The sequence below is a fragment of the Drosophila obscura genome, unplaced genomic scaffold, assembly GCF_018151105.1.
Source record: "Drosophila obscura isolate BZ-5 IFL unplaced genomic scaffold, ASM1815110v1 contig_194, whole genome shotgun sequence".
NCBI lineage: Eukaryota > Metazoa > Arthropoda > Insecta > Diptera > Drosophilidae > Drosophila > Drosophila obscura.
In genome coordinates, this window is record NW_024542783.1 from 1,308,643 (window position 1) to 1,333,515 (window position 24,873).

Below are 24,873 nucleotides of genomic sequence, written 5' to 3' on the forward strand. Positions count from 1 at the left end.
AGGGCGCTCGCTCACCACATCAGATCCGTTGATCGGCAAAGCAGTATCGGTGTTACAACTTTCAAGCAGTTTTTCAGGTAGAAGTTTGAAATGCCACCAGTTACTAAGCGAGTGCGTGAAAACACCGACACTGACCTCAAATCAGCACAAAAAGCTGATTCTCTGTCGCCAAGCCTTCTGCAACTATTGGACAAACGCCTAAAGGAGCAGACGGATCTCATTGCAACAAAAATGGAAGAGTGCGAAAATCGGTTATGTGATTTATTAGCCGAAAAAGTAGGCACTCTAACTGGACAAATAAAGCAGCTTAGCGACCGGGTGGAGTTCCTTGAAAAGGAGTTGGGCGAGGCTCGAGGAATAACGCAAAGAGTCGCCGATCTAGAAGCTAAGCTAAGTCACAAGCTATCTGTGCAAGAAAATGCAAACATCGCCTGCGATTTGCGCATTCACGGTGTCCCCTTTGTTGAAGGCGAAAAATTGAAGCATATTTTCAACACCCTATGCTTCAATTTAAATTTAACCCCAGCGCCTACCATTAAGGACATCTACCGCATGGGAAAAGGACGGAACCAACCACAGTCAATAGTTGATCCGGTAATAATCGTCAAGCTCGATCACTTACGTGATAAGGCTGCGCTGCTCAGAGCAATTGGCACGCTAAGGCGCGAAACGCAGCAAACACTGACCCTCCAGCAACTTGGATTGGACCTCCCCGGCCCCCGTTTATGTCAACGAGCAATTAACGAAGGAAAACTATTTGGTTTTCAGGGAAGCTATGAAGCTGAAAAAGGCTAGGAAACTAACGGCTGTGTTCACGCGAAGAGGAGTAGTACATGTCAGGGCAAGCCAAAACGGTGAAATCATTGTTCTAGAAAACATGAACCACCTTTCCATGATACCAACTTGTTCCTTTCGCCAACAAGAAGGAGAGCAACAGTGACGCAGAAATGATAGCAAGTAAAATTAATAATACTTTACCAGTAGTTTTAATTAAAATACGTGTTTTTAGATGTGTTTTTAGATTTTTTCCTGTTCTTGCGCTGTTGAATATTACTTCATTTGAACATTTAAAATGGGTGATTCCACAGAAAGCATAAATCCTAATACCCATGGTTTGCTAAGAATTCTGGTGAAGCAAAGATCTGGCCTAAAAATTTGCCATATTAATGCACAAAGCCTGCCAAAGAAAATAGAAGAGTTCAGATATATGTTTACCGATTCTAAAATAGATGTTATTTGTGTGTCTGAAACTTGGTTCGTCTCTGAATGTAGTGATTTGTTAATTGCATGTAGTGGTTACAATGTTTTTCGTTCAGATCGTATTGGCCATGCGGGTGGCGTTGCAATTTACACAAGAAAAAATATCCTGACTAAAATTGTCTGCAAACAGCCCCCAGAAAGTGAACTCGAATATATTTTTGTAAAACTGATCGACACAAAAAGCTCAAATAAATTACTACTAGGATGCATTTATCGACCTAATCAGAACATTGACTATTCCGAATTGACAACTAAAATATCTGACATATCCCTTACATATACTGATATAATTCTGACTGGAGATTTTAACTGTGATATATTCAGACAAAGTCACTTGACAGAACATATGGAAGCATTAGGACTGAACTTGGTAAACTCTACGGTGGCCACACACTATACAAAAACCCGAAATACTTTACTTGACTTATTTTTTGTGAGTGTTAAAACAAAGATAATGTTATACGATCAACTTTCAGTACCTGGATATTCAAAACATGACTTATTATTTTTGACCTATGACTTTAATCTTGACGAAAATGACCCTCCCATATTCTACAGAGACTTCAAAAATATTGACTTTGCAAAGCTTGACATTGACATTAACCTACTTGACTGGCACTCTATATATGACCAATTATCCGTTAACACTCAACTTGACCAGCTTCAGTTTAATATTAATTACCTCTTTAATCAGAGTGTTCCGCTAAAGACAGCAACTGCCAATCGAAAAGCAAATCCTTGGTTCTCAAATGACCTAAAACTAGGAATTAAAAAAAGAAACCAAGCTTATCATAAGTGGAAGAGATACAAGACTGAAACTCATTTTAAAATTTACCAAGAAAATAGACAGAATGTGACAAAGAGAATTATTGAAGCTAAAAAATCGTACTATACAGTAACACTTAACGAAGCAATCACTTCTAAACAAAAATGGCAAGCAATAAAAAGTATAGGGATAGGGAAACAACAATCTGTGGCCCAAGCAAATATTAATGTTGAAGAACTAAATATAAAATTTTCGCAACCTCCAGTGCCTGTCACTAGAAACAATACAAGACTGAGCTCCGTACCTGCCAGTCATGCATTTCCAGACTTTAACTTTATCAGCGTGAGTCCGAGAGATGCCCTTGACTGTATTTTGAAAATAAAGTCCACCGCAACTGGTCTAGATAATATGAACCCCAAATTTCTCAAACTTATACTCCCATATATTATAATGCCAATTACCCATATATTCAATACTGCTCTAATGACGTCAACGTTCCCTGAAAAATGGAAAGAAGCTAAAATCATACCCATCCCAAAATCAAATTCAAAAGATTATAGACCTATTTCAATTCTCCCAATGCTATCGAAAGCCTTTGAAAGCTTAATGGCAAAACAGATCAGTGACTATCTGACAGAGCACAAAATACTAAATGATAATCAGTCTGGATTTAGGAGAAATAGAAGCTGTACAACAGCCATTATAAAAATAGTAGAGGATATACGAGAACAAATGGATGAGGGCAAAATAACATTCCTGACACTACTTGACTTTAGCAAGGCCTTTGACACCGTTGATCATGCAATTCTGGTCGAAAAACTACACAATGAGTGCAACTTCTCTCCAACGGCTGTAAAACTAATGACCTCATACCTGTGCAATAGATGTCAAACAGTTGTCACAACAACTGCTAAGTCAGCGTCTTTATTTGTTAAACGTGGTGTACCCCAAGGATCAGTTCTTGGACCATTGTTATTCGTTATATATGTTAACGATCTGCCATCTGTTTTGTCTGAGTCTAGTTGTCATATGTATGCAGATGATGTCCAACTTTATGTTAGTCGACCTCTATGTGAACTAAATGATTGTATAAATGCGTGTAATAGGGAACTGCCAACCCAAACCCGCATGATGCTTGCAAAAGCATACCTCATTCCTGCTCTCTTGCATGGCGTTGAGGTATTTGGAAATTGCGACTCTAGGAGTAGACACAAGCTGACCGTAGCATACAATGATATAGCAAGATACATTTACGATTTGACGAGGAGAGACAGAATATCAGACATAGCTTCTACGATATTTGAACTTGACTTTTTGAAATGGATGGACTATAAAACACTAATTTTCTTACATCAAATAGTTTTCACTAAAGAACCAGCATACCTTTACCAGAAACTTAATTTCGCTAACTCTGCGCGAACCAACAACATAAAGAGCATTCGATACAAAACATTGAATTCAGAACGGCAATATTTTATAAATGCAATTCGCATATGGAACCAGCTTCCCCATCATGTAAAGTCATTGAGCAACCCAACGCAATTTAGGAAAAATTTAAAAACACACCTACAATCATAACACATAAAACTAAAAAAAAAAAAAAAATATATATATAAAAACCTAAAATAAGAATAAAAATGAAAAAATGAAAAATTGAGTTTAAATTAAAGTATATTAAATATTATATTAAATATTAAATACAAAATAGATGAAATAAATTAATCTTGATGTATGTCAAATATTGTTTAGAAATAAGAGTAAATATTGTAATTGTAACTATAACTCTTCTGTGACTAGTGCATTAAAAATAAGTTTTACTTGTAGCACTAGGAAAAATCAAAATAAACATAAACATAAACATAAACATGGTTCTAGCCATGGCTCGTCACAAACGGCGAAGGGTCAGCGCATCCACGCTGGCGGGAGACAATAATCTAACTGATATACACAGAGCTAGCGAACCATGGCTCTAGCCACGGTTCTCCACAAATAGCGGTGTGTCAGCACCCCGGAAATAAAATAGTCTTAAGCACACAATTAATTAAGAACTCTCGATCAACAACACCCCACCTCTTGAGACAATTGTGAAATCAGCAGCCTACAATGTCGCAATAAGCCAAGCCGACACAATTTCGCAATAAGAGATATCATTGGCGTTATTTCACAATAAGTCAAGCTAGCATAAAATTATCGACTTACCACTCAATTCCGCGATGCAGAGTTAGCAAAAACTCATTTCTTTTGAAAACCAAATACCCAATTCCCAACTGCACCTTCCGGGATGCAGCATCAGCAAAACACACCCTACCACACCCTACAATTATTATTACCCAATAACCTTAAGTCAGCAAGAATCAATTATTTCCGGGTCTCAGGTGCGATCGCCAGCTGCATAAAAGGGCCAAGATCGGCTGAAAGAGTAGGCAGTCCATCAGCCCAAAGACAAGACACTGCACAAGGCAGTCCCTCAGTCACACACCCAAGACACTGCACAAGGCAGTCCCTCAGTCACACACCCAAGACACTGTACTACGCAGTCCCTCAGTCACACACCCAAGACACTGCACAAGGCAGTCCCTCAGTCACACACCCAAGACACTGTACTACGCAGTCCCTCAGTCACACCCCCAAGACACTGTACTACGCAGTCCCTCAGTCACACACCCAAGACACTGCACAAGGCAGTCCCTCAGTCACACACCCAAGACACTGTACTACGCAGTCCCTCAGTCACACACCCAAGACACTGCACTAGGAGGTCCATCAACCCAAACACAGGACACTGCACTAGGCAGTCCATCAGCCCGAACACAAGACACTGCACTACGCAGTCCATCAGCCCGAATACAAGACACACCCAGTCCACCGGCTCCAAGGCCAAGTAACTAGATCCGCGAGTTAAGTCATTGTAAACAAACAAGAATTAAATAATAAAAGAACAACGCAAAGAACACCAACAAAAACAACCAACCACGATTTCTCCAATCAAGACAAGGCCGCTCCAAACCTGAAAGTCACCTGCGATCTACAAATTTTCTTGTAGCGGACCCTGGACAGACTGATGCTTACCTCAGCCTGAAATAGGACCTCACAAGTGGCGCCCGAGCAGGGACTTTTTTAACACCTTAATACGGAGCTTTGTGACGTAAAGACCCACGGCCACTGAAAGAAAACTAGGCTAGCAAGGGCTAATACCCGTCAAGCACAAAACGCAAAATCCGGTCGCAAGCAGAAATACCACCAACAACACGTAAGTCAGTGCTACTAACCACAGAAACACACCATGGAAGCCCACGGAGCCGGTCAACCCGACGAATTTTGCCCGGAGGGACACCATACCAATCCAGGAGTCACCACCGGCTGGATCTACAAACTCCGGCGGGATGAGCTGGAAGTCCTGGCCGAGGAATTCGGATTCGGAAACGACGGAACAGTCGAGGAACGAAGAAAGAGATTCGCCGCACTAGTCGCCGGAACACTCTCGCAGGATGCCTGGGTTCGACTGGCCGACCTCGAACGGCAATACGCCAGACCAGCAGGACGCTCCAAGTCGCCCATGCCCACCACTCCTGGGCCGTCTGACCAGCGGAAAACCGACCCAAAAGCCGGGTTACAAGTCCCCACAGCGGCCGAATACAGCACACCCTGCCCACCACGCATCGTAACGCCAGCCGATCTGCCCAGACCTCCAGTTACGGAGACCAGCCGCTCGCCCACCCAGAGGATCGTGCCAGCCATGGACTCTTCCACCGCCCACATCGCGGAACAGATTCGGAAATGGGGGATCAGGTTCGACGGACAGGACGATCCACTCGCGTTTCTGGAACTACTCGAAGAACGTGCTCGCTCATATGGGGTGGACACAAATCAGCTACCTCGGGCCATGACAGAGCTTCTCACCGATCGGGCCAGTCGCTGGTACCGCACCAGCCAACTACAAGGCAGCTCATGGGCATATTTCCGCCAAGAATTCTTGACTTTCTTCTTGCCGCCACGGTATTTTGAACAATTGGAAGACCAGATCCGAGCCCGCAAGCAAGCGGTAGGAGAATTGTTCACGGATTACCTCATCGAGATACGTCTACTCATGCACCACGCCAGGTACGACGCAGCCAAGGAACTGAACAGGATCTACGATAACGGCCTGCCAGCATACCAGATGTACGTGCGGCGACACGAACTACAAAGCTTAGCACAGCTCACAATGTTGGCCACCGAGTTCGAGCCGATGGCTCGGTCAGAGAGATCTCACAAGTTATACTGGCGCACATCAAGCTGGATCAACGATAGGTTCAAATCCCGCTCCTGCCAAACATGTTGGGAAAAGTCATTGTCGGCATGGACTCCACGCTGCTACAGCTACGAGACCGTCACCCCATGCCCACTGAGCCCGTGCTTACAACCATCCACGTACAAGACGCCGAACCTCGATACCAGAAACTTCAACAAGTCGCAACGCACCCACGTCCACGACCTACCACAACGCTCACGGCACCCAATAACGCAACGCAGCACTTGACACCCAAACCAATCGCAACGAATACGAAGCAACGGCACATTACGGAGAACACGAATCCAAGGTCAACACCAGCAAACAGCAACCAAGCAATCGGGAAATCGAGTCCCACGATCACTACGGAGCAACCGCCTCCTAGGCCCAAAACAGGGAACACGCATCCCAAACAAACCACGAGGATCTCACACACGAGACAAACACACTTGAACCCGGCGCTCGACACAGGAAGCCCAGATCGAAGACAAGCAACAGAGCAAGCACGCACAGAATCCGCAACGGAAGAATTGAACACACGGACACCCTCAAAACCGACCACCAGCATCGAAAAAGGGCAACGGCAGCCACCATCCGACAGCCCAGCAACACGGGAAACAGCCACGCTAACCCCACGCTGGACGGGGCCCATAATCGAACTGATCTCCACAGAGCCCCTCAACGAGGGCCCGGAAACCAGCACGATGCCCCCACAATGCCCAGACAGCCGTCCTCTCCGACCCACGGCCGACGCCACACCGATCCTCGCCAACACAATGGAGTACCTTCCGCGTACTGACATGATTCTTAGCGCCATGCAGCGAGCCATGCCTAGAGCCTTGTCCGAGATCTTCGTCGCCCACACAAGTCGTTGCTGTGATACCAGAGGGGTCATCGCAACGCACCTGTTCACGTACCAGTCTGGCTGTAGTATAACACGAGTACTACACCCGGCGACACCACACCCATCGTTGCCCACATAAGCGACTACCAACGGAGGATCGAACCGCCCAGCGCCTTCGATACAACCCTCTTACCCGAAGACCCCAGCCAGCCATTTGACTCCGAAGCAGCCGATCCAACCGAACATGAGCCCGAACCAGTCCCGGAGCCGTGGCCGCCGGACTTGGCCCCGCAGATCCAAGCATTTACATTTGACAGACCCATCCTACCGAAAGACCCGAATCAAACCTTTGACCCCGGAGCCACCGAACCCACCGAAGACGACCCAGAACTACCGACGGGTCCTTGGCCACGCGACTGCCGAGAAAACCATCGTGATATGGGATAATCGACCCACCCAAGCAGACACCAACTACAAAGCACCCAGAGCAGCAGAAAGGCCACGATCACAGCAGCAGTAGAAAATATAACGTTACCGACGCCACGCTAAAGTGACGAGATTAACAGCGACGAATCCGGAGACTCGGCACCAGCCAAAGGACAGGAAAAAGGCGAACCTCAGCACCCGCCAAGCGACGCCACAAATCTCTCCATCACCCACCCGTAAGAAAGGGGTGGGGGGTGTAACGAACCATGGTTCTAGCCATGGCTCGTCACAAACGGCGAAGGGTCAGCGCATCCACGCTGGCGGGAGACAATAATCTAACTGATATACACAGAGCTAGCGAACCATGGCTCTAGCCACGGTTCTCCACAAATAGCGGTGTGTCAGCACCCCGGAAATAAAATAGTCTTAAGCACACAATTAATTAAGAACTCTCGATCAACAACACCCCACCTCTTGAGACAATTGTGAAATCAGCAGCCTACAATGTCGCAATAAGCCAAGCCGACACAATTTCGCAATAAGAGATATCATTGGCGTTATTTCACAATAAGTCAAGCTAGCATAAAATTATCGACTTACCACTCAATTCCGCGATGCAGAGTTAGCAAAAACTCATTTCTTTTGAAAACCAAATACCCAATTCCCAACTGCACCTTCCGGGATGCAGCATCAGCCGACCCCAGACAAGCACACCCTACCTACCACCCTACAATTATTATTACCCAATAACCTTAAGTCAGCAAGAATCAATTATTTCCGGGTCTCAGGTGCGATCGCCAGCTGCATAAAAGGGCCAAGATCGGCTGAAAGAGTAGGCAGTCCATCAGCCCAAAGACAAGACACTGCACAAGGCAGTCCCTCAGTCACACACCCAAGACACTGCACAAGGCAGTCCCTCAGTCACACACCCAAGACACTGTACTACGCAGTCCCTCAGTCACACACCCAAGACACTGCACAAGGCAGTCCCTCAGTCACACACCCAAGACACTGCACAAGGCAGTCCCTCAGTCACACACCCAAGACACTGTACTACGCAGTCCCTCAGTCACACACCCAAGACACTGCACTAGGAGGTCCATCAACCCGAACACAGGACACTGCACTACGCAGTCCATCAGCCCGAATACAAGACACACCCAGTCCGCCGGCTCCAAGGCCAAGTAACTAGATCCGCGAGTTAAGTCATTGTAAACAAACAAGAATTAAATAATAAAAGAACAACGCAAAGAACACCAACAAAAACAACCAACCACGATTTCTCCAATCAAGACAAGGCCGCTCCAAACCTGAAAGTCACCTGCGATCTACAAATTTTCTTGTAGCGGACCCTGGACAGACTGATGCTTACCTCAGCCTGAAATAGGACCTCACAGCATGTTTAGCTCTTTGAGTTGTGTTTAGCTCTAGTTTTCCTCGAATTTTAGTCTAACACCTATCTTTCCTGCATGCTCGCGATCGGTTCGGTAGCAGGCGTCACTTGTCATGCGGCAGCGCCCCTCGGTCGGTTGGGCGGGAGGAGGTGCTGCGTTTCTGCCTGGGTTCCGCGCGTAACAGGCTTCGGCTTGGTGTCGCATGGGCCACTTGATGGAGCGTGCAGTCATTGCATATCAAAGTCCAGACAAAAATATCCTATCATGAAAAGTGTATGTATAAAGACGACGATTTTAAAATTATTATTGAATTTTATTAAGATCCGATAATGAATATTTATTCACTGCTATTCAATAACACTGTGCAATAGTCGTTTTGTACTTTCACAAAAATTAGGTTGTAGGCCATACTTAGAATTTGCAATATACCTCCAACATATTTTACTCGTACTCAAAAAGAGTTAAGGGTTAAGGTTAAGAGTTAAGTGGATCTGTGCCACGTAGAAAGGGAAACGTTTCCGACTACATAAAGTACATATATTCTTTATCAGCATCAATAGCCGAGTCGATATAGCCATGTCTGTCTGTCCGTCCGTCCGTCCCGATTGCACACGCTATGGGCTGACAGCCTTCCGACTATTCTGTACTCAGAAAAGAACCCCTTTCAAAAATTCCCACCGTTCGATATATCCAATAAAGGCACTAACACTTCTAACAGAAAATAAAAAAGAATTTTTCCTCTAAACAAGGATAAAATTAACTTACATAAACTGCACATATTCAGTCTCACATACGGGCAGACGATCGTTGCCGGCCCTATACCGCTCAACTAATAAACCAAATATATAATGAACTCAAATCGTATTCCTATTTAAATTCAAAAGCTAGTGAAAAAGTTCGTTAGCTCAACACCTGTTACGATGTTAACACCATACACTTTTATGGGAGATTGTCAAATTATGCTGTATCTTACGAGAAAAATTCTTCTTGACGGCCAATTGTTCACGCAATATTCAAGGTATTTTGTTCCCATTAATGAGCAGAGATCCCTTAATATCATATAGCGACAATTCAATAAATTCAGTCAATGCCGAACAACATCTATCGTTTTTTGACGACTCTCACGAAATTTATTCTGCAGCAAATGATGTGCACTACTAAATTTATATCACACAACGAAATGATATAAAACGCCACCGTGGAAGAAAAAGTTCTATGCATAGAATGCCAAACTTTTAAATGGAAGTGGTGTTTTTTTAAGGCTACAAACATAAAAGGTAGTCTACGTATAATATACATTTAAAGAACTTACCGGCGAAAAGCCTCCAGCTTATCAGCTCCAGATATTTCATCAATTTTTTCACCCAAGCCTAATTTGTTTTCAAGCCAAGCAAAGTATTGACATAATGCAATACCATCCCGAACGTGACTATTCACAAATCCTTTAATCTCCACATCATTTTTAATTGATTTTAATAAACAAATTGGGGTAACCTGTATTTGAAGAAAAGAAAAAAAATGTTCACTGCAAAAGTTATATCTATACATATGTACATTAAAATGGGCCGCGGTCTATCAACATTCTCATTGCCTTTTTTAATATAGGGTACTGAAAAAAAAACATACCCAAATTTTGCTTACTTAGCAAAAAACGAATATTTTGACCACGATGCGTCAAACTTAAACAGATTTAAAAAATTTGTTTTCTTTTATACCTATTTTCATTGCGAAAACCATACCTTTTAGATTTATTAACAAACTTGCGATTGAGCGGTGTGCATGCTATTAAGTGAAATTTTTTTTTGTATGTGGGTTTTGTTTCAGTCCGTTGATAAAACAGAAATGATTCTGAAGTTTGATTGCGGTGAAATCAAATACACGCGGCCCTCGCTAAACACGGGGGTTACGTTCCTGGAAAACCTCGTTTTAAGCGAAAGCGTGTTAAGCGAATATATGGATTCAGTACAATATAAGAGGCTACGTTCCTAGAATTCAGGCATGTAGGCAAAATTGTGCTATTATTAAAATTTTTTGTTATTAACAAAAATGTTTTCTTTGTGTTGGCTCTTCTGGTTTATCAAAGAAATCAGTAATTTTAGATTGTTTAGTGGCTTTTAAAGCTTCTTTGTAACACTCTTTATAAGGTAAAAGTATTTTTTTTTCAATTAACTCAAGTCGTCTTTCGATGAGCGGATCATAATTTATAAATCACTAAAACTATTCGGTAAAACCAAAACCAAGTCCTTTTTTGTTTGCTTTTCCCATTTCGGCCGTTGTGGCAGCAACGTTCCAAACGATATTTTTTGCTGCTTTTTATTTATTTTTTTTTTTCGGAGTATTGGTCACACAATTTTTGCGTTTATCCATGGATTTTTATGAACAATACCCTAAAAAAATATGAAAGCCCAAGAAATAATTTTTTTTCGACTTACTCTGAGATTTTGAATTCAAAATTACGGGAAAAAATAACGCCAAAATGATCAATTTTGAATTTGAAAGTTTAATTTTTCCCAGACGGTAAGCCGAAGCTACAAAGCTACACTTTTCAGCTTCATTTATCAGCTTTTCAGAATTGGTCAGAAAAAACCAGTTTTGTATAAAAAAAGCACTACCTCTGAAAAAAAAATTATTTAAAAGGTTCAGTTAAAAAAAATAAAATAAACAATGAAAAAAAAAACATAATTCCTTAACAATTTGTAAGGCCCCAAATCAATTTTTAAATTTTGTTGCCAAGTGTTATTACATCTGACAGCAACGTTAGAGCTTTCCCTTTTACTACGCGCACCCAGTTCGTAGTGATACAGACACTAAGGCATAAATGACAAAAAAAAATGTATTTCGATATTTTGCAATAGTGTAAGAACGAGGTTTCGAGCGTGCTAAAAGGGAGCCAATTTAAAGGCGTGTAAGACCGAGTTCGTATTAAAAGAGTTCGTGTTAACCGGGGACCGGGTGTATATTTTATTTTGTCCGATTTTCTGACAGTAAACTAATTTTTCAGCTGCGCCTTTTGACCCGTTTTTTCCACATAATTTTCATTTATAGCTATACCCGGCCACGCTTCATTGTGGCACATTGTGGTTGCATGGATGAGTCGAATAACACGTTCAATATAAATTAATTTTTGTATTAATTAGAGCGTATAAATTACTCAATATTTCATTTCCGTCATCTTCAGTTGATCGACTCCCATTACGTCTTTATATAATCTCTTTTTATAATCTCTCTCTTATAATCTCCCGTTCTTCCTCTTTCATATTTGAAAACCATCTTTTAATCTTAAGATTGCGATTGATTTACAGGCGTTTATCTAGAAAACTTCAATGCAATGCACGCAAGCTTTCGTGACACATCAACGCGTTAATTGATTCGCACTGTTCCGTAGCCTGATTGCATTACAGCCCCGTTGGGAAAGATTTGATCTTCTTCGCCGCGGCATCTATATTAATCTGTATACACATATTAATGAAGATAATACTCACACAAAAAAAACAAATCACAAATTTATCTACCTCCTTACCTTATCTATCTCCAAATTAGTCTAAAAAGATTTATTTCATCTGTAATCTATAGACACTCTAAACCGACTGAATTTATTTTTTGATTTTTGTAACACTTTCATTACAAACGAGAAGGAACGTGTAAGTCGCTTCTGGGGACGCGACTTTACTTATACTTCAGTCAGTATATACATTTTTGAGCTTATGATTTTTTAGAATTATAGAATTAAAAAAAAAAAATTTTACATTTTACATTTTTTTGCTACATATGTTATCTACATATGCATATACAATGTATATTATACATCTAACATGTAGACTGTACATGTACCATTTAGATTCAACCTCTCCGCTAGGGGTTGCTCGCGCACTGAACGCGGCAGAGTGTGCGAGCGAGAAAGAGAATGAGTAGCGGGTTTTTTGCTGACGAAGGCGGGGGAAGCAACTGAAAATTAGTTTTTTCATTCTGGCTATTATTATGATCCGATCTGATTCAGATTCGAAAATCTGGTTGATATGGGCATTCTCTACGATACTGTATCGTTTTTTAGTTTTATCGTATCTTTAAAAGATTTGTCACATGTGTCACAGATTTTCGTCCTTTGTTGAGGTGGAAGGGGGTGGGGCGAAATTTTTAAATACATTTGTAACAGTGTGATATCACATTAGTTAGGAAACAAAATTTAGTTGCCCTAGCTCTTATAGTCTTTGAGATCCAGGCGACAAACAGGACGGACGGACGTACGGACAGACAGACATGACTCTATCGACTCGACTATTGATGCTGATCAAGAATATATATACTTTATGGGGTCGGAAACTTTTCCTTATCTGCGTTACAAACATCCACTTTTACCACAAATCTAACTCTCTTTGAGTTCGGGTATAAAAATCAAGTAAACGTTTGACAACCCTGGAAAGGCAAACTTCATACAACATTACTAATGTTTTCCAAGCGTGATTTATCGAGCCGCGGTCGCTTTTTCCAATGTTTAGTTTAATTTTTTTTATTCGGGTCGGAGACAAACTCAAAAAATTAAAAGCCATGAAAATCATTCCATCTGTTCTAAAATCGCGATTTTCCGAGAGGCGGTCGTATTTTCCATATTTTGTAAGCTACTCTGTTAACCTGGATGGAGACAAATTCAACAAATCAAATACCATGAATATCGGTCCAGCCGTTCTCGAGTAATAAGCGATTTAAGGGACACGACTTTATTTACTTTTATATATATATATAGCTTTCTAACACCGGGCCTACTTACAATTAAAACGAGAAGGAACGTGTGGGCCGTCTCTAAGGTACACTATTGATATACCCGTACCGTCAGTGTATACAGCTTATGATTTTGTAGAAGTTTTGAAAAAAAAAAAATTTTACATTTTACATTTTTTTGCTACATCTGCTATCTACATCTACATATACAGTGTCTATTTTTGTTTACATTAACGTGTATCTTAAAGATGGTTTAAATCTTACAATGCGAGGGGTTTCCAGGCCACTGAACGCGGCAGAGGTGCGAGCGAGAAAGAGAATCAGTAGCGTCAGCAGCGCTGGAGAAGGAGAGGGACCAACAGAAAATTCATTTCTTCATTCTGGCTATAATTATGATCCGATCTGTTTCAGATTCGGCAATCTGGTAGATATGGTTATTTTCTACGATACTGCGCTTTCAGTTTTATCGTATCTTTAAAATTGTGGCTGCCACAGATTTTCGTCCTTTGTGGGGCGGAAGGGGGCGGGGCGAAATTTTGAAATAACTTACAAGCGATATCACATGAGTCTGGAAAACAAATTTGGTTGCCCTTTTTCCTTCATTTGATCCAGGCGTCAAACAAGACGGACAGACGGACAGACAGACATGGCTCCAGCTACTCGGCTATTGATGCTGATCAAGAATATATATACTTTATGGGGTCGGAAACGTTTCCTTCTCTGCGTTACACACATCCACTTTTACCACAAATCTAATATACCCCTTAACTCTTTTTTGAGTACGGGTATAAAAATTTGGACTTTCGGCCCATTTCTAATGTACATATTGATATAATTCTTACCTCCTGAATACGCTGTGATTTTGGAATAAGTGCTGTTAAATAGTAACTGCTTGTAGGAGAAATCCAAATTTTGGTTCCCTTATTCGACACCTAAAGATACAGTAAAATTTATTTTTGTTTACATTAATATATTTAAAGATGGTTTAAATCTTACAATGCGACTTATTTCCAGGCCAATTGAAGAATAGGGAAGAACTTTTATTTGTACGTCGTTTTCAGACTGATGGTTAGAAAAGTCTGTGGGCAATTTTTCAGAATCGACGAAAGCTAACAGCTCATCTTTTGTTATAATCATATATGCAAAGAATACTGGATTAAAGTCTATATCCGAGCCCCGCATGTTCAAGAACCCTACATATAAGTTAAAAAATGAGTTCGGAGTTGCAATCGAATAGATTAAATTAATATAAATTTTTAACTTACAAGCAATTTCATCAAGAGCACTAACAATTAAAGCTTCCGCTTTTTTTTCCTTCATTTGTTTACGAACGAGATCCCATTTTTTCGCAATTGTGACTCCAGCATATTTTAATTTTAAGGGTTTTATAGAATTAACGGTTTGTGGTGGCTGATCCTTCCCCCAGATCTCATCAATTAAATTATTTTCAATGGGGACTAAATGACAATCTAAAAATGGAATGGTATTACAAAATTTAAATGATAAAAAATTACTACAGTTATTTACAAACCTGATGAATTCAATTCGTTTTCTATAGGCTTCCATAACCGGAATGAAAATAAACGGGGATCCACGCCAACAGCACTGCCTCTTGGAAGATTTTGGGCCAGCCAGACTCCTACTGAAGGAGTCGTTGTCAGACCATCTTTCATTAGTATCCAATTCGAGTCTAGCTGTTTTTCAGCTTGCTGATAATAGCGACCATCCGTCCACAATAGTGCGCTATTACTTGTGACAACGGCTGTTCCAGCAGAGCCATTAAACCCGGTTAGAAATGCTCGTCTTTCGTCATGCTGACATTGATATTCACTCTGATGAGCGTCATCAGAAGGAACAATATACGCCGAAATGCAACTGATGTCTCGCACCCGAACTAGTTGCATTAGTTCTCGTAATTTTGTCAAAATTTGTGTTGTGTCCTTCATCATCAACAAGAAGCAATTAAATGAAAGAATTATCGACAACAGTTCTCCGTATTATGATAAGGTTATGATAAGATACCACTCTGTCATAAATCTAGGTTGCACATATGTATATGCATACATATGTGCGGGATCGTAAATTCATTAGGGATGTTCAACTTGAACCAGTTCAGTTCTGGGCTGTTGCGGCTCTACTCCGACATATTTTTTTTCCAAGAATGCATACATTGAACTGAACATGCTTTTTCGCTTTTATTGTTTCAAAACCCTTTTTATCTATACCCGTTCATAAATGTAGGTTAAGCAAAATTTGATCACAATTTTTTTTTTAGTTTTTTCAAACGGACACCCCTTTTTTCTGTTATTTGCTATACTATTATACTATTTTTAGTTTAATGTTTAAGGGTTGCTACCAAGAAAAGATTATACACTTTTTTGGGTAAAAGTACATTAAAAAGTACATTGAATTAGATGTTTTTTTCAAATAATATTGAAACTAAGAAACTAGTTCATATTGATAATAGGCATTTTTTTAAAGTTAAGCCTAGTACTCAGATCGAAAAAAACACCTAGCGAACAGAATCAGGGTTGATATTCGTATGAAACCGATAAGAAATGTTTTACGGCAAAAACTGTTTTCTAGGCTCTGTACGGAAGGCAGTACTCAGATCAAAAAACAAAAAGGTCGGTATATACTGGAAAAGTATCAGAAGAATTTGCTTTTTTTTTTATACCCGTACTCAAAAAAGAGTTAAGGGGTATATTAGATTTGTGGTAAAAGTGGATGTGTGCAACGCAGAGAAGGAAACGTTTCCGACCCCATAAAGTATATATATTCTTGATCAGCATCAATAGCCGAGTCTATATAGCCATGTCCGTCTGTTCGTCCGTCTGTCCGTCTGTCCGTCTTGATGAGCGCCTGGATCTCAGAGACTATAAGAGCTAGAGAAACCAAATTTGGTTTCCAGACTCATGTGATATCACACTGCTACAAGTGTATTTCAAAATTTCGCCCCGCCCCCTTCCGCCCACACAAAGGACGAAAATCTGTGGCAGGCACATTTTTAAAGATACGATAAAACTAAAAACGCAGTATCGTAGAGAATGCCCATATCTACCAGATTGCCGAATCTGAATTAGATCGGATCATAATTATAGCCAGAATGAAGAAATTCATTTTCAGTTGCTTCCCCTCCCCCTCCCGTTCCATACAACGCAACTCATTTTCCTTCTCGCTCGCACACTCTGCCGCGTTCAGTGCGCGAGCAACCCCTAGCGGAGGAGATGTAGAATCTAATTGGAACATGTACAGTCTACATGTTAGATGTAGAATATACATTGTATATGTAGATGTAGATATCATATGTAGCAAAAAAATGTTAAAAAAATGTAAAATGTAAATCTAAAATTCTAAAAAATCATGCTCAAAAATGTATATACTGACTGAGTACGGGTATAAGTAGAGTCGCGTCCCCAGAAGCGACTCACACGTTCCTTCTCGTTTTTTTTTTTGTATGTTTCGACCCACCTCGAAAAAGATATCAATTTGATATCTTTTGCCAGCAAACACGAAGCAGTTCGTTTTGCAGTTTTATTGGTTTTATCATATCAAAACAATTGGTTTTTATTTTTTCTTTTATGATATAAAATAATTGATTTTTCAAAGCTGTACTTTTATAATTTAAAAGCAAAAAAACATTCCATATCGTGCGAATCAAACAAAACAATGTACTCGGTAACTCTAGCAGTTGTCTGGCAACTCTCCGTGAATGGCAGCAATCAGCTGTTAAAAGAAACAGACATCTGAACTTTACGGTAAACTTAATTAAAATGCTTTTACCGAAACTGTTGGCCATCGAAGAACTACGGAGGCAACATATAAGAATACAAACCTTACAGCTCAGGCTTCTGAGATGCGCATCGGACTCGTTTTCGCGTTCAGACGATACGTATGTGGTTTTTGTGATTGTCTTCTCAAACTACTGCTAATTTAGTTCATTACAATTACCAGTTTTTGGTATAATGATCGCTATGCTTCTATTTGTGCTGCCATGGGTCTGCACTTAGCAGAACAGGGTTTTTTGACATAAATGCAATGGCAATAATGTGTAGAAATGGTTTGTTAGTTCTGTTTTTTCATTTTGAAGCGATGCCACCTGGTAGAACTACAAATGTTTTCACAATTTGCACAAAAAGTATGCACACGTTTGACGTAAAGGAAGTATTACTGCTATTTGTTGTAATGCTTAATTAAAGAAAAACAGAATGCTTTCAATATATTTAATATTAAATATCTTGCTCCGAATTCGGCTTAAAGAAGGTGGCATTACTATTTTAACTTCGAAAGTCCGAATCGCCCTAGGTGGCCACCTCGGGCTGCAGCGGATTGAGTGCGGAATCGTTAAGTGAAAATTCAGTCAGCGGATTGGAGAGTGATTTACTAAAATGCTTATTTTATTAACTTAACATGTACAATGTTAAATTATTTGGCTGAGGGTTAATCACCAATTGAACTTGGGAAAGTAAGATTCGAATCGTTTTAAGTGTGTTTTATAAGTGTATTTAATCAAATTGCTGGATAAATTGTGAGTGATTTTGATTCCGTTGAAATATCAGAGTGTGTCACCGCGGAATGGAATTGAGGTGATTTTCCAGCGGAAGTGATTTTTGTGGCATCCCTGATTGACTTATATATTTTGCTGTTGTCTTTTGAGGTTCGGCTTAATGACCGACTGTGGTGAGTGACTGGGGCTGATCGACTGCCTTTTCTCGTATGTTGGATCCCGGTCAGAAAATTCTTACGTTGTTTCTTAGTACTAGAATGTGTTTTGATTTTTATGCTTTTTTGGGAACAATGTTTATTACTTATGTACAAGGTGGGTCAGTGGGGTTGGGATTGGTTCTGTCGAATTTGTATCCCGGAAATCTGGCGGTGGGACAGTGGATTGGGATTGGGTCTGTCGAATTTGCATCGCGGAAGGTGGTGGCTGAATGTGGGTCATTATTTGACAAAATGGGTGGGGTTGGTGATCGAGAGTCACGTTGCAATTATAGATGGGTTGAGAGATCTTATAACTATTGTAGTATATCGCGACCTGCTGAGGGACTTATACTAGGTATACAATGGTTCTTATATTAGAGAATTAGGGTAAAGATAGTATGAACTAAGGAAAGTAGCGATCCATGGTTCCCATGGTTTTAGTACCCTTTTTATACCCGTACTCAAAAAAGAGTTAAGGGGTATATTAGATTTGTGGTAAAAATAGATGTGTGTAACGCAGAGAGGGAAACGTTCCCGACCCCATAAAGTATATATATTCTTGATCAGCATCAATAGCCGAGTCGATAGAGTCATGTCTGTCTGTCCGTCTTGTTTGCCGCCTGGATCTCAGAGACTATAAAAGCTAGAGGAAACAAATTTTGTTTCCAGACTCATGTCATATCACACTGCTACAAGTGTATTTCAAAATTTCGCCCCACCCCCTTCCGCCCCCACAAAGGACGAAAATCTGTGGCAGTCACAATTTTAAAGATACGATAAAACTAAAAACTACGCAGTATCGTAGAGAGTGGCCATATCTACCAGATTGCCAAATCTGAATCAGATCGGATCATAATTATAGCCAGAATGAAGAAATTAATTTTCTGTTACTTCCCCTGCCCCCTCCTGCTCAAAACAACGCAACTCATTTTCCTTCTCGCTCGCACACTCTGCAGCGTTCAGTCTGCGAGCAACCCCTAGCGGAGGAGAAGTAGAATATGAATGGTACATGTATAATCTACATGTTAGATGTATAATATACATAGTATATGTAGATGTAGATAACATATGTAGCAAAAAAATGTAAAATGTAAAATATTTTTTTTTATTCTAATAGGCTGTTTACATTGGGACTGCGTCATGCTTCTTTGCGTCTTGGCGAAGACGCAGTTTTTTTTACATAGGTTAAGCATAGGGCCCTAGTGGTGGCAAAAAGTTGCGTCGGTCTCTGATTCATGTGCGTCTATTCGATATATTCGATTGCTTTTGCGCTTAACTGCACATTTTTGCACTTTTCTGCCTATCAGCGCAACTATCACCTCTAAGAACAACAAAAACTTGTAGTTTAAAAATCAAATTTTGGCGCTAAAATGAATGGTTGTGCAAAAAGGTGAAAATATACATAAAATCATGAAATAAAATACTTGAAACTGATTTTATTATTATCATACGACATTTTTGTGATCCCCTGATGCCATTATGACACTGCTGGAGACGAACTTCGATGGTTTTCATAATTTTAAGAAGAACTCCCACAAGCTCTACAAAGAAATGTCTGAAAATAAATATAAGAATCAATTCTTTTTCGTCCATTTTCTTGTCGTCTTGCATAATTCTGTTGATTTCTCAAAATTTGTTTACTTTCCTTGTCATCAAGCACCCAAAACAAAATTCAAGACGCACGTCTGTCAATGTAAACGCCTTTTCTGCTTCATTGCGTCTATTCCGATATCGATAGCAGACGCGTAGTGTAAAAAGGCTATAAGATTCAAAAAAATCAATCAAAAAAATTTTGTCCATAATACTCTCTGCACACTGAGTCCATCCTGGGGGAACGGTGGGAATTTTTGAAAGATGTGAAACACCGATTCACATTGACACCATCCACCATCCACCATCCATGAGAAACAGCTGTTGCTCACAATTGCGTGAGGTGAAAATTTGTTTACTTTAATTAAAATGAATATAAATAACATTTCAATGGTCGTGAATGTGATTCAGCAGCAAAACATATTCTTGCACAAGCTAATCATGTTGTTGGACATGGACGATGATGATGAAGATAACTTTGACGGGAGGAGAATAATAGAATGGATATCTGTTTTGAAAACACTGAAGCCCGGAAGGTTGTGGTCATTTGTGAGTGCTTCTAATAAATGCAACCAATGTTTAAAGTACAAATATATATGTTATGTTTTTCAGAAGCGGTTCGGTACATTTTGGGAGAAGGATGTACCCGGAAACAACGAGGCGTTTTTTAAGGAAAGTTTTAGGATGGGGGGACTTTGTCTGCAGTCGCTTGGAAGTGTCCGGAAGAAGGACACAAACTGCCGAGCTGCAATTCCTCTGGAGAAGCGTATTGCCACATATCTTTTTGGCATTAGAGCGTTTTTCGTAGTGTCAGCCAACAGCGTCTGCAATATCCTGCATGAGTTTTGCGGATATTCGAATTCTCAGAGGAATACATGTCCAAAAACTATCTCACTTCAGAGACAATTGAGAGTGTGTCCAAGCATTTGAAGAAATTGGGTTTCCTCAGTGCCTGGTGCAATTGGTAATAATGCAATAAAATCATTCATAATATATGTGCATATACATATATGCAAATTAATTTTCATACTTAATTTGTATGTTATATCGGTTTTCGAAATAAAATCACTTGAGCTGATATTTCATATTTTTGGTTTTGGAACTGATATATGGCATTTATGTCATCGTTTACATTTTCGTAGTGATCTCCATTTTTGTTGTGAAATATGGTTGCATTTGACAATTATCGAAAATCGATACCGCCCGTCCCGGGGGGGGGCTGGATTTTTGACCATCCCAGAAATGGATGGTGGATGGTGGATGGTCCCCAGTGTGAAAAGGCTATAAGTGTATACAGGAACAGAACATTCAGCTGAACCACATTCGTATGAACTGGCACATGTTCATATTGCGCACTACTTAAATAAAAGAAAAAATAACTAAAATATGAGATGAGATCCATTTTTTCTTGATTTCAGCTAAGAATTAAGACGTAAAATTCAGAAGTTAGTTTGTCCAGTCCTTCCGTTCCAAATTTTCGCGAAATATGTATTTTGACAATATTTCTGGCATTAGGCGATTTCGTAGTGGGGTGATTGCTTTTATATTATTCTGAAAGGTACCCATCGAACGTGCACAGTACAAAGTAAGCTTGGGGGTGGTTTACTTACTTTTCTCCGAGCCGACAAAAATTGTTCGATATATTGTAAGAAATATCGGTTTTCGTCAAATATCACTTTGAATATCAATATCGTTTTGAACTAAAATATCGCATTAGTATCGATAACCATTTGTATCGAGATTTCAGTTATACAACGAAAACGTGTCCCAGATCTTGTGGCATGCATTCACACATACAGTGCTTGTGTGTGGGCTCTACAATTGTTGGCCGCTTGAATTGGTTTTTCGTTTTGTTTTGAGGTCTGATGTGATGTAGCGACCTATTCAGGGCCGGATCCAACCCTTGAACGTCGGTTCTGAGGGCAACCATCAATCTGGGGCCCTCCTTTATTTTGTATTTTTCTCAGTGGCTATTATATTTTTATTCATTATTTGGAGTTTTGTTTTTTCAACAAAATTTGTCTGTTATTTCTAGGAGGGCCCTAGGCAACTGCTAGTCCGGCCCTGGACCTATTCCCGTCGTAAGACTTCATATTTTCATGGTGTGTTCTGTAGCTCGACTCGACGCGGGTTGAGGCATTGACGAAGCGGTTCATAAAATATTTTTTCGTTTTGTTTTCAAAAGCTGATGTTGCGACGGGCGCGCGGTTCTCTTTTAGGCTAGCCTTTGCCTCTTCTTTCGGCTTCGTCAACAGAAAGCGACAGAACACACCATGAAAATATGAAGTCTTACGACGGGAATAGGTCCAGGGCCGGACTAGCAGTTGCCTAGGGCCCTCCTAGAAATAACAGACAAATTTTGTTGAAAAAACAAAACTCCAAATAATGAATAAAAAATATAATAGCCACTGAGAAAAATACAAAATAAAGGAGGGCCCCAGATTGATGGTTGCCCAGGGCCCGGTTGACGGTTGATCCGGCCCTGAATAGGTCGCTACATCACATCAGCCCTCAAAACAAAACGAAAAACCAATTCAAGCGGCCAACAATTGTAGAGCCCACACACAAGCACAGTATGTGTGAATGCATGGCACACACACGTTTACGTAAACTGAAATCTCGAACAAAGTCGGTTTCGGCAGCTAAAAATTATTCTATGCATACAATCATATATTTTGGAGTGTACACGTACACAACACATGCATGCTTGCTGCCAGTCGGCTCGTGTGACGTCATGAGCCCAACGCGGCCATTCCCAAAGCCGAAGATCTGGGAACGTTCGCTGCAAGCTCAGCTGCGCCCCTTTCGTTGTATGAACTGGCACATCTATATACTGTATGGTTAGTGCCCAGACCTTATATTAATATTATATTATTATTGTTAAAATATGTTGTTAATTTAAGTATTATTTTACTTAACTCTAGAACAAAGGATAAATATGTTGGCTTGAGCTTTTCGAGAATTAGTTCATCTGGTCCCAACGGCTCTATTATTCATTATAATCCCACAAATGATACGAAGAGAAATATAACCGTTAACGATATATACCTATGTGATTCAGGCGCTCAATATGTGTAAGTACCTATGTTAAATTTAAATTGAATAGGATATAATTATTATGCACCAACCGGAAAATGTTACGCCAGTCTTTCTCTTGCAAGTTTTGTCGTTGTTTTTTTTTTTATACCCGGAAATCGAAGAGTTTAGGGATATATTAGATTTTTAGTAAAAGCGGATGTGTGCAACGCACAGAAGGAAACGTTTCCGACCCCATAAAGTATATATATTCTTGATCAGCATCAATAGTCGATATAGCCATGTCCGTCTGTCCGTCTTGATGAGCGCCTAGATCTCAGAGACTATAAAAGCTAGGGCAACCAAATTCGGTTTCCTGACTAATGTGATATCACACAGCTACAGGTGTATTTCAAAATTTCGCCGCACATCTTCCACCCCCACAGGTATAAAAGTAGAGTCGCGTCTCCAGAAGCCACTCACACGTTCCTTATCGTTTTTTATTAAATTTTTTCCTAAGATTAGTGTTGAGGAACGCATCCGATATTATTACTTTGGCATCTTTATATTTAAGTCCATCTCGAAGAAGAAAGAAAATTAGGATAGAATGGAAGAGACGAAAAAACATCTGTCTTTGCTTGCCTCTGCGCTGGTATTATTCAGTACCGAAAAGACAGCGAACCGAATCAAGTTACTCAAAAGGGAGTATTCCTGAACATTCTTTGGTCATTCATGACGGATTCCTGTACAGTTTTGTGTGTGCTTCGGTATTCATTTGATAATTGTTAACAACGGAACAATTAAGGGCATTGGTAAAGAGCCGTAGCAGACTCATGGCCATTATCACATGCGCTTTGGCTTGGGTTGAACGGGCTGAACCAACTTCAAGGCAGAGGTTACATCACAAATGGAGCTTCTCGAAACTGTTTCGAAGGAGTTCTCACAACTTGGGGATTCCATAGACCTTCTCGCACAAGTGGATGGGTATGTGGGGAAGACAAGACAAGGAAGACAACATTCTCTACGAGGAGAAATATCTAAAGGCCCATGCCATTCTTATGGAGAGGAAGGAGATTCTACAAGCAACTATAACTACAACAAACATCGGGGATGGCAGCAATGGACTTCATCTACACAACGACGCAGTAGTTAGTTTGCTACAGCAACAACAACAGCTATTCGAGCAGTTAGCTGCAAACCAGAGCACAACAAACATGTCCGTGCATGCTTATGGTGACGGCGAAGTGAGAGGTACGGCGAATTCGAATTTTGCAGTTGGTGATGCGCCAACCATGCAAAGCGAATTGCCTAAAATTCAAATCAAGCGGTTCGCTGGCAACTATACAGAGTGGCCAGCCTTTCAGGAAATCTATGAGTGTACAATTTATAGCAAGCAGCATTTGACGAACACACAGAAGTTCCATCATTTGAAAGCACTATTGATCGATGAAGCTGCCAACTTGGTACGTCATTTGGCGATTACTGATACTGCTTACAACACTGCTTGGGATCGTCTAAAAGAAAGGTACAATCGGCCGAGGCATATTGTAAATACGTTTTTGCAACAATTTATGAGCTTGCGAACAACTAATAAAATTGATGCGGCGGTTTTACGTAAGGTATCCGACGGTGCAAACGAAATTGTTCGTGGTCTGGATGCTGTAAACCAAACGGGACGCGCCTGTTGGATCATCTATCTGGCACTGGAGAAACTTGACGCTGACACTAGGCGCATGATGATCATCTGGATGTATACGCCCATGTACTTGGCAGTATCTCGTCATCACTGGGAAGGCAAAACATCGACGCATCGGCACTCAAGGTGTTCAATGATCTACAATTGGCTGACACAAACTTCTGCACAAACGCACCGATCGACATTTTACTG

At 40.6% G+C, this 24,873-nt stretch overlaps 1 protein-coding gene across 2 annotated transcripts in view; it reads right to left on the minus strand.

Moving 5' to 3' along the window:
* Nucleotides 1–15,732, minus strand: part of LOC111078308 (xaa-Pro aminopeptidase ApepP) — a 76,325-nt gene extending 60,593 nt beyond the window's left edge. The window contains exons 1-5 of one of the 2 annotated variants that reach the window (XM_041593695.1): nt 15,208–15,729; nt 14,942–15,145; nt 14,673–14,869; nt 14,519–14,608; nt 10,273–10,454 (exon numbers count right to left, since the gene is read on the minus strand). In XM_041593695.1, coding sequence (XP_041449629.1) covers nt 10,273–10,454; nt 14,519–14,608; nt 14,673–14,869; nt 14,942–15,145; nt 15,208–15,625 — 1,091 coding nt within the window. In that variant the 5' untranslated portion in view covers nt 15,626–15,729. Of the gene's footprint in view, nt 1–10,272; nt 10,455–13,712; nt 13,734–14,467; nt 14,609–14,672; nt 14,870–14,941; nt 15,146–15,207 lie in introns of those variants that run through there. The other variant, XM_041593696.1, reaches the window with a different exon arrangement.
* Nucleotides 15,733–24,873: the final 9,141 nt, after the last annotated feature.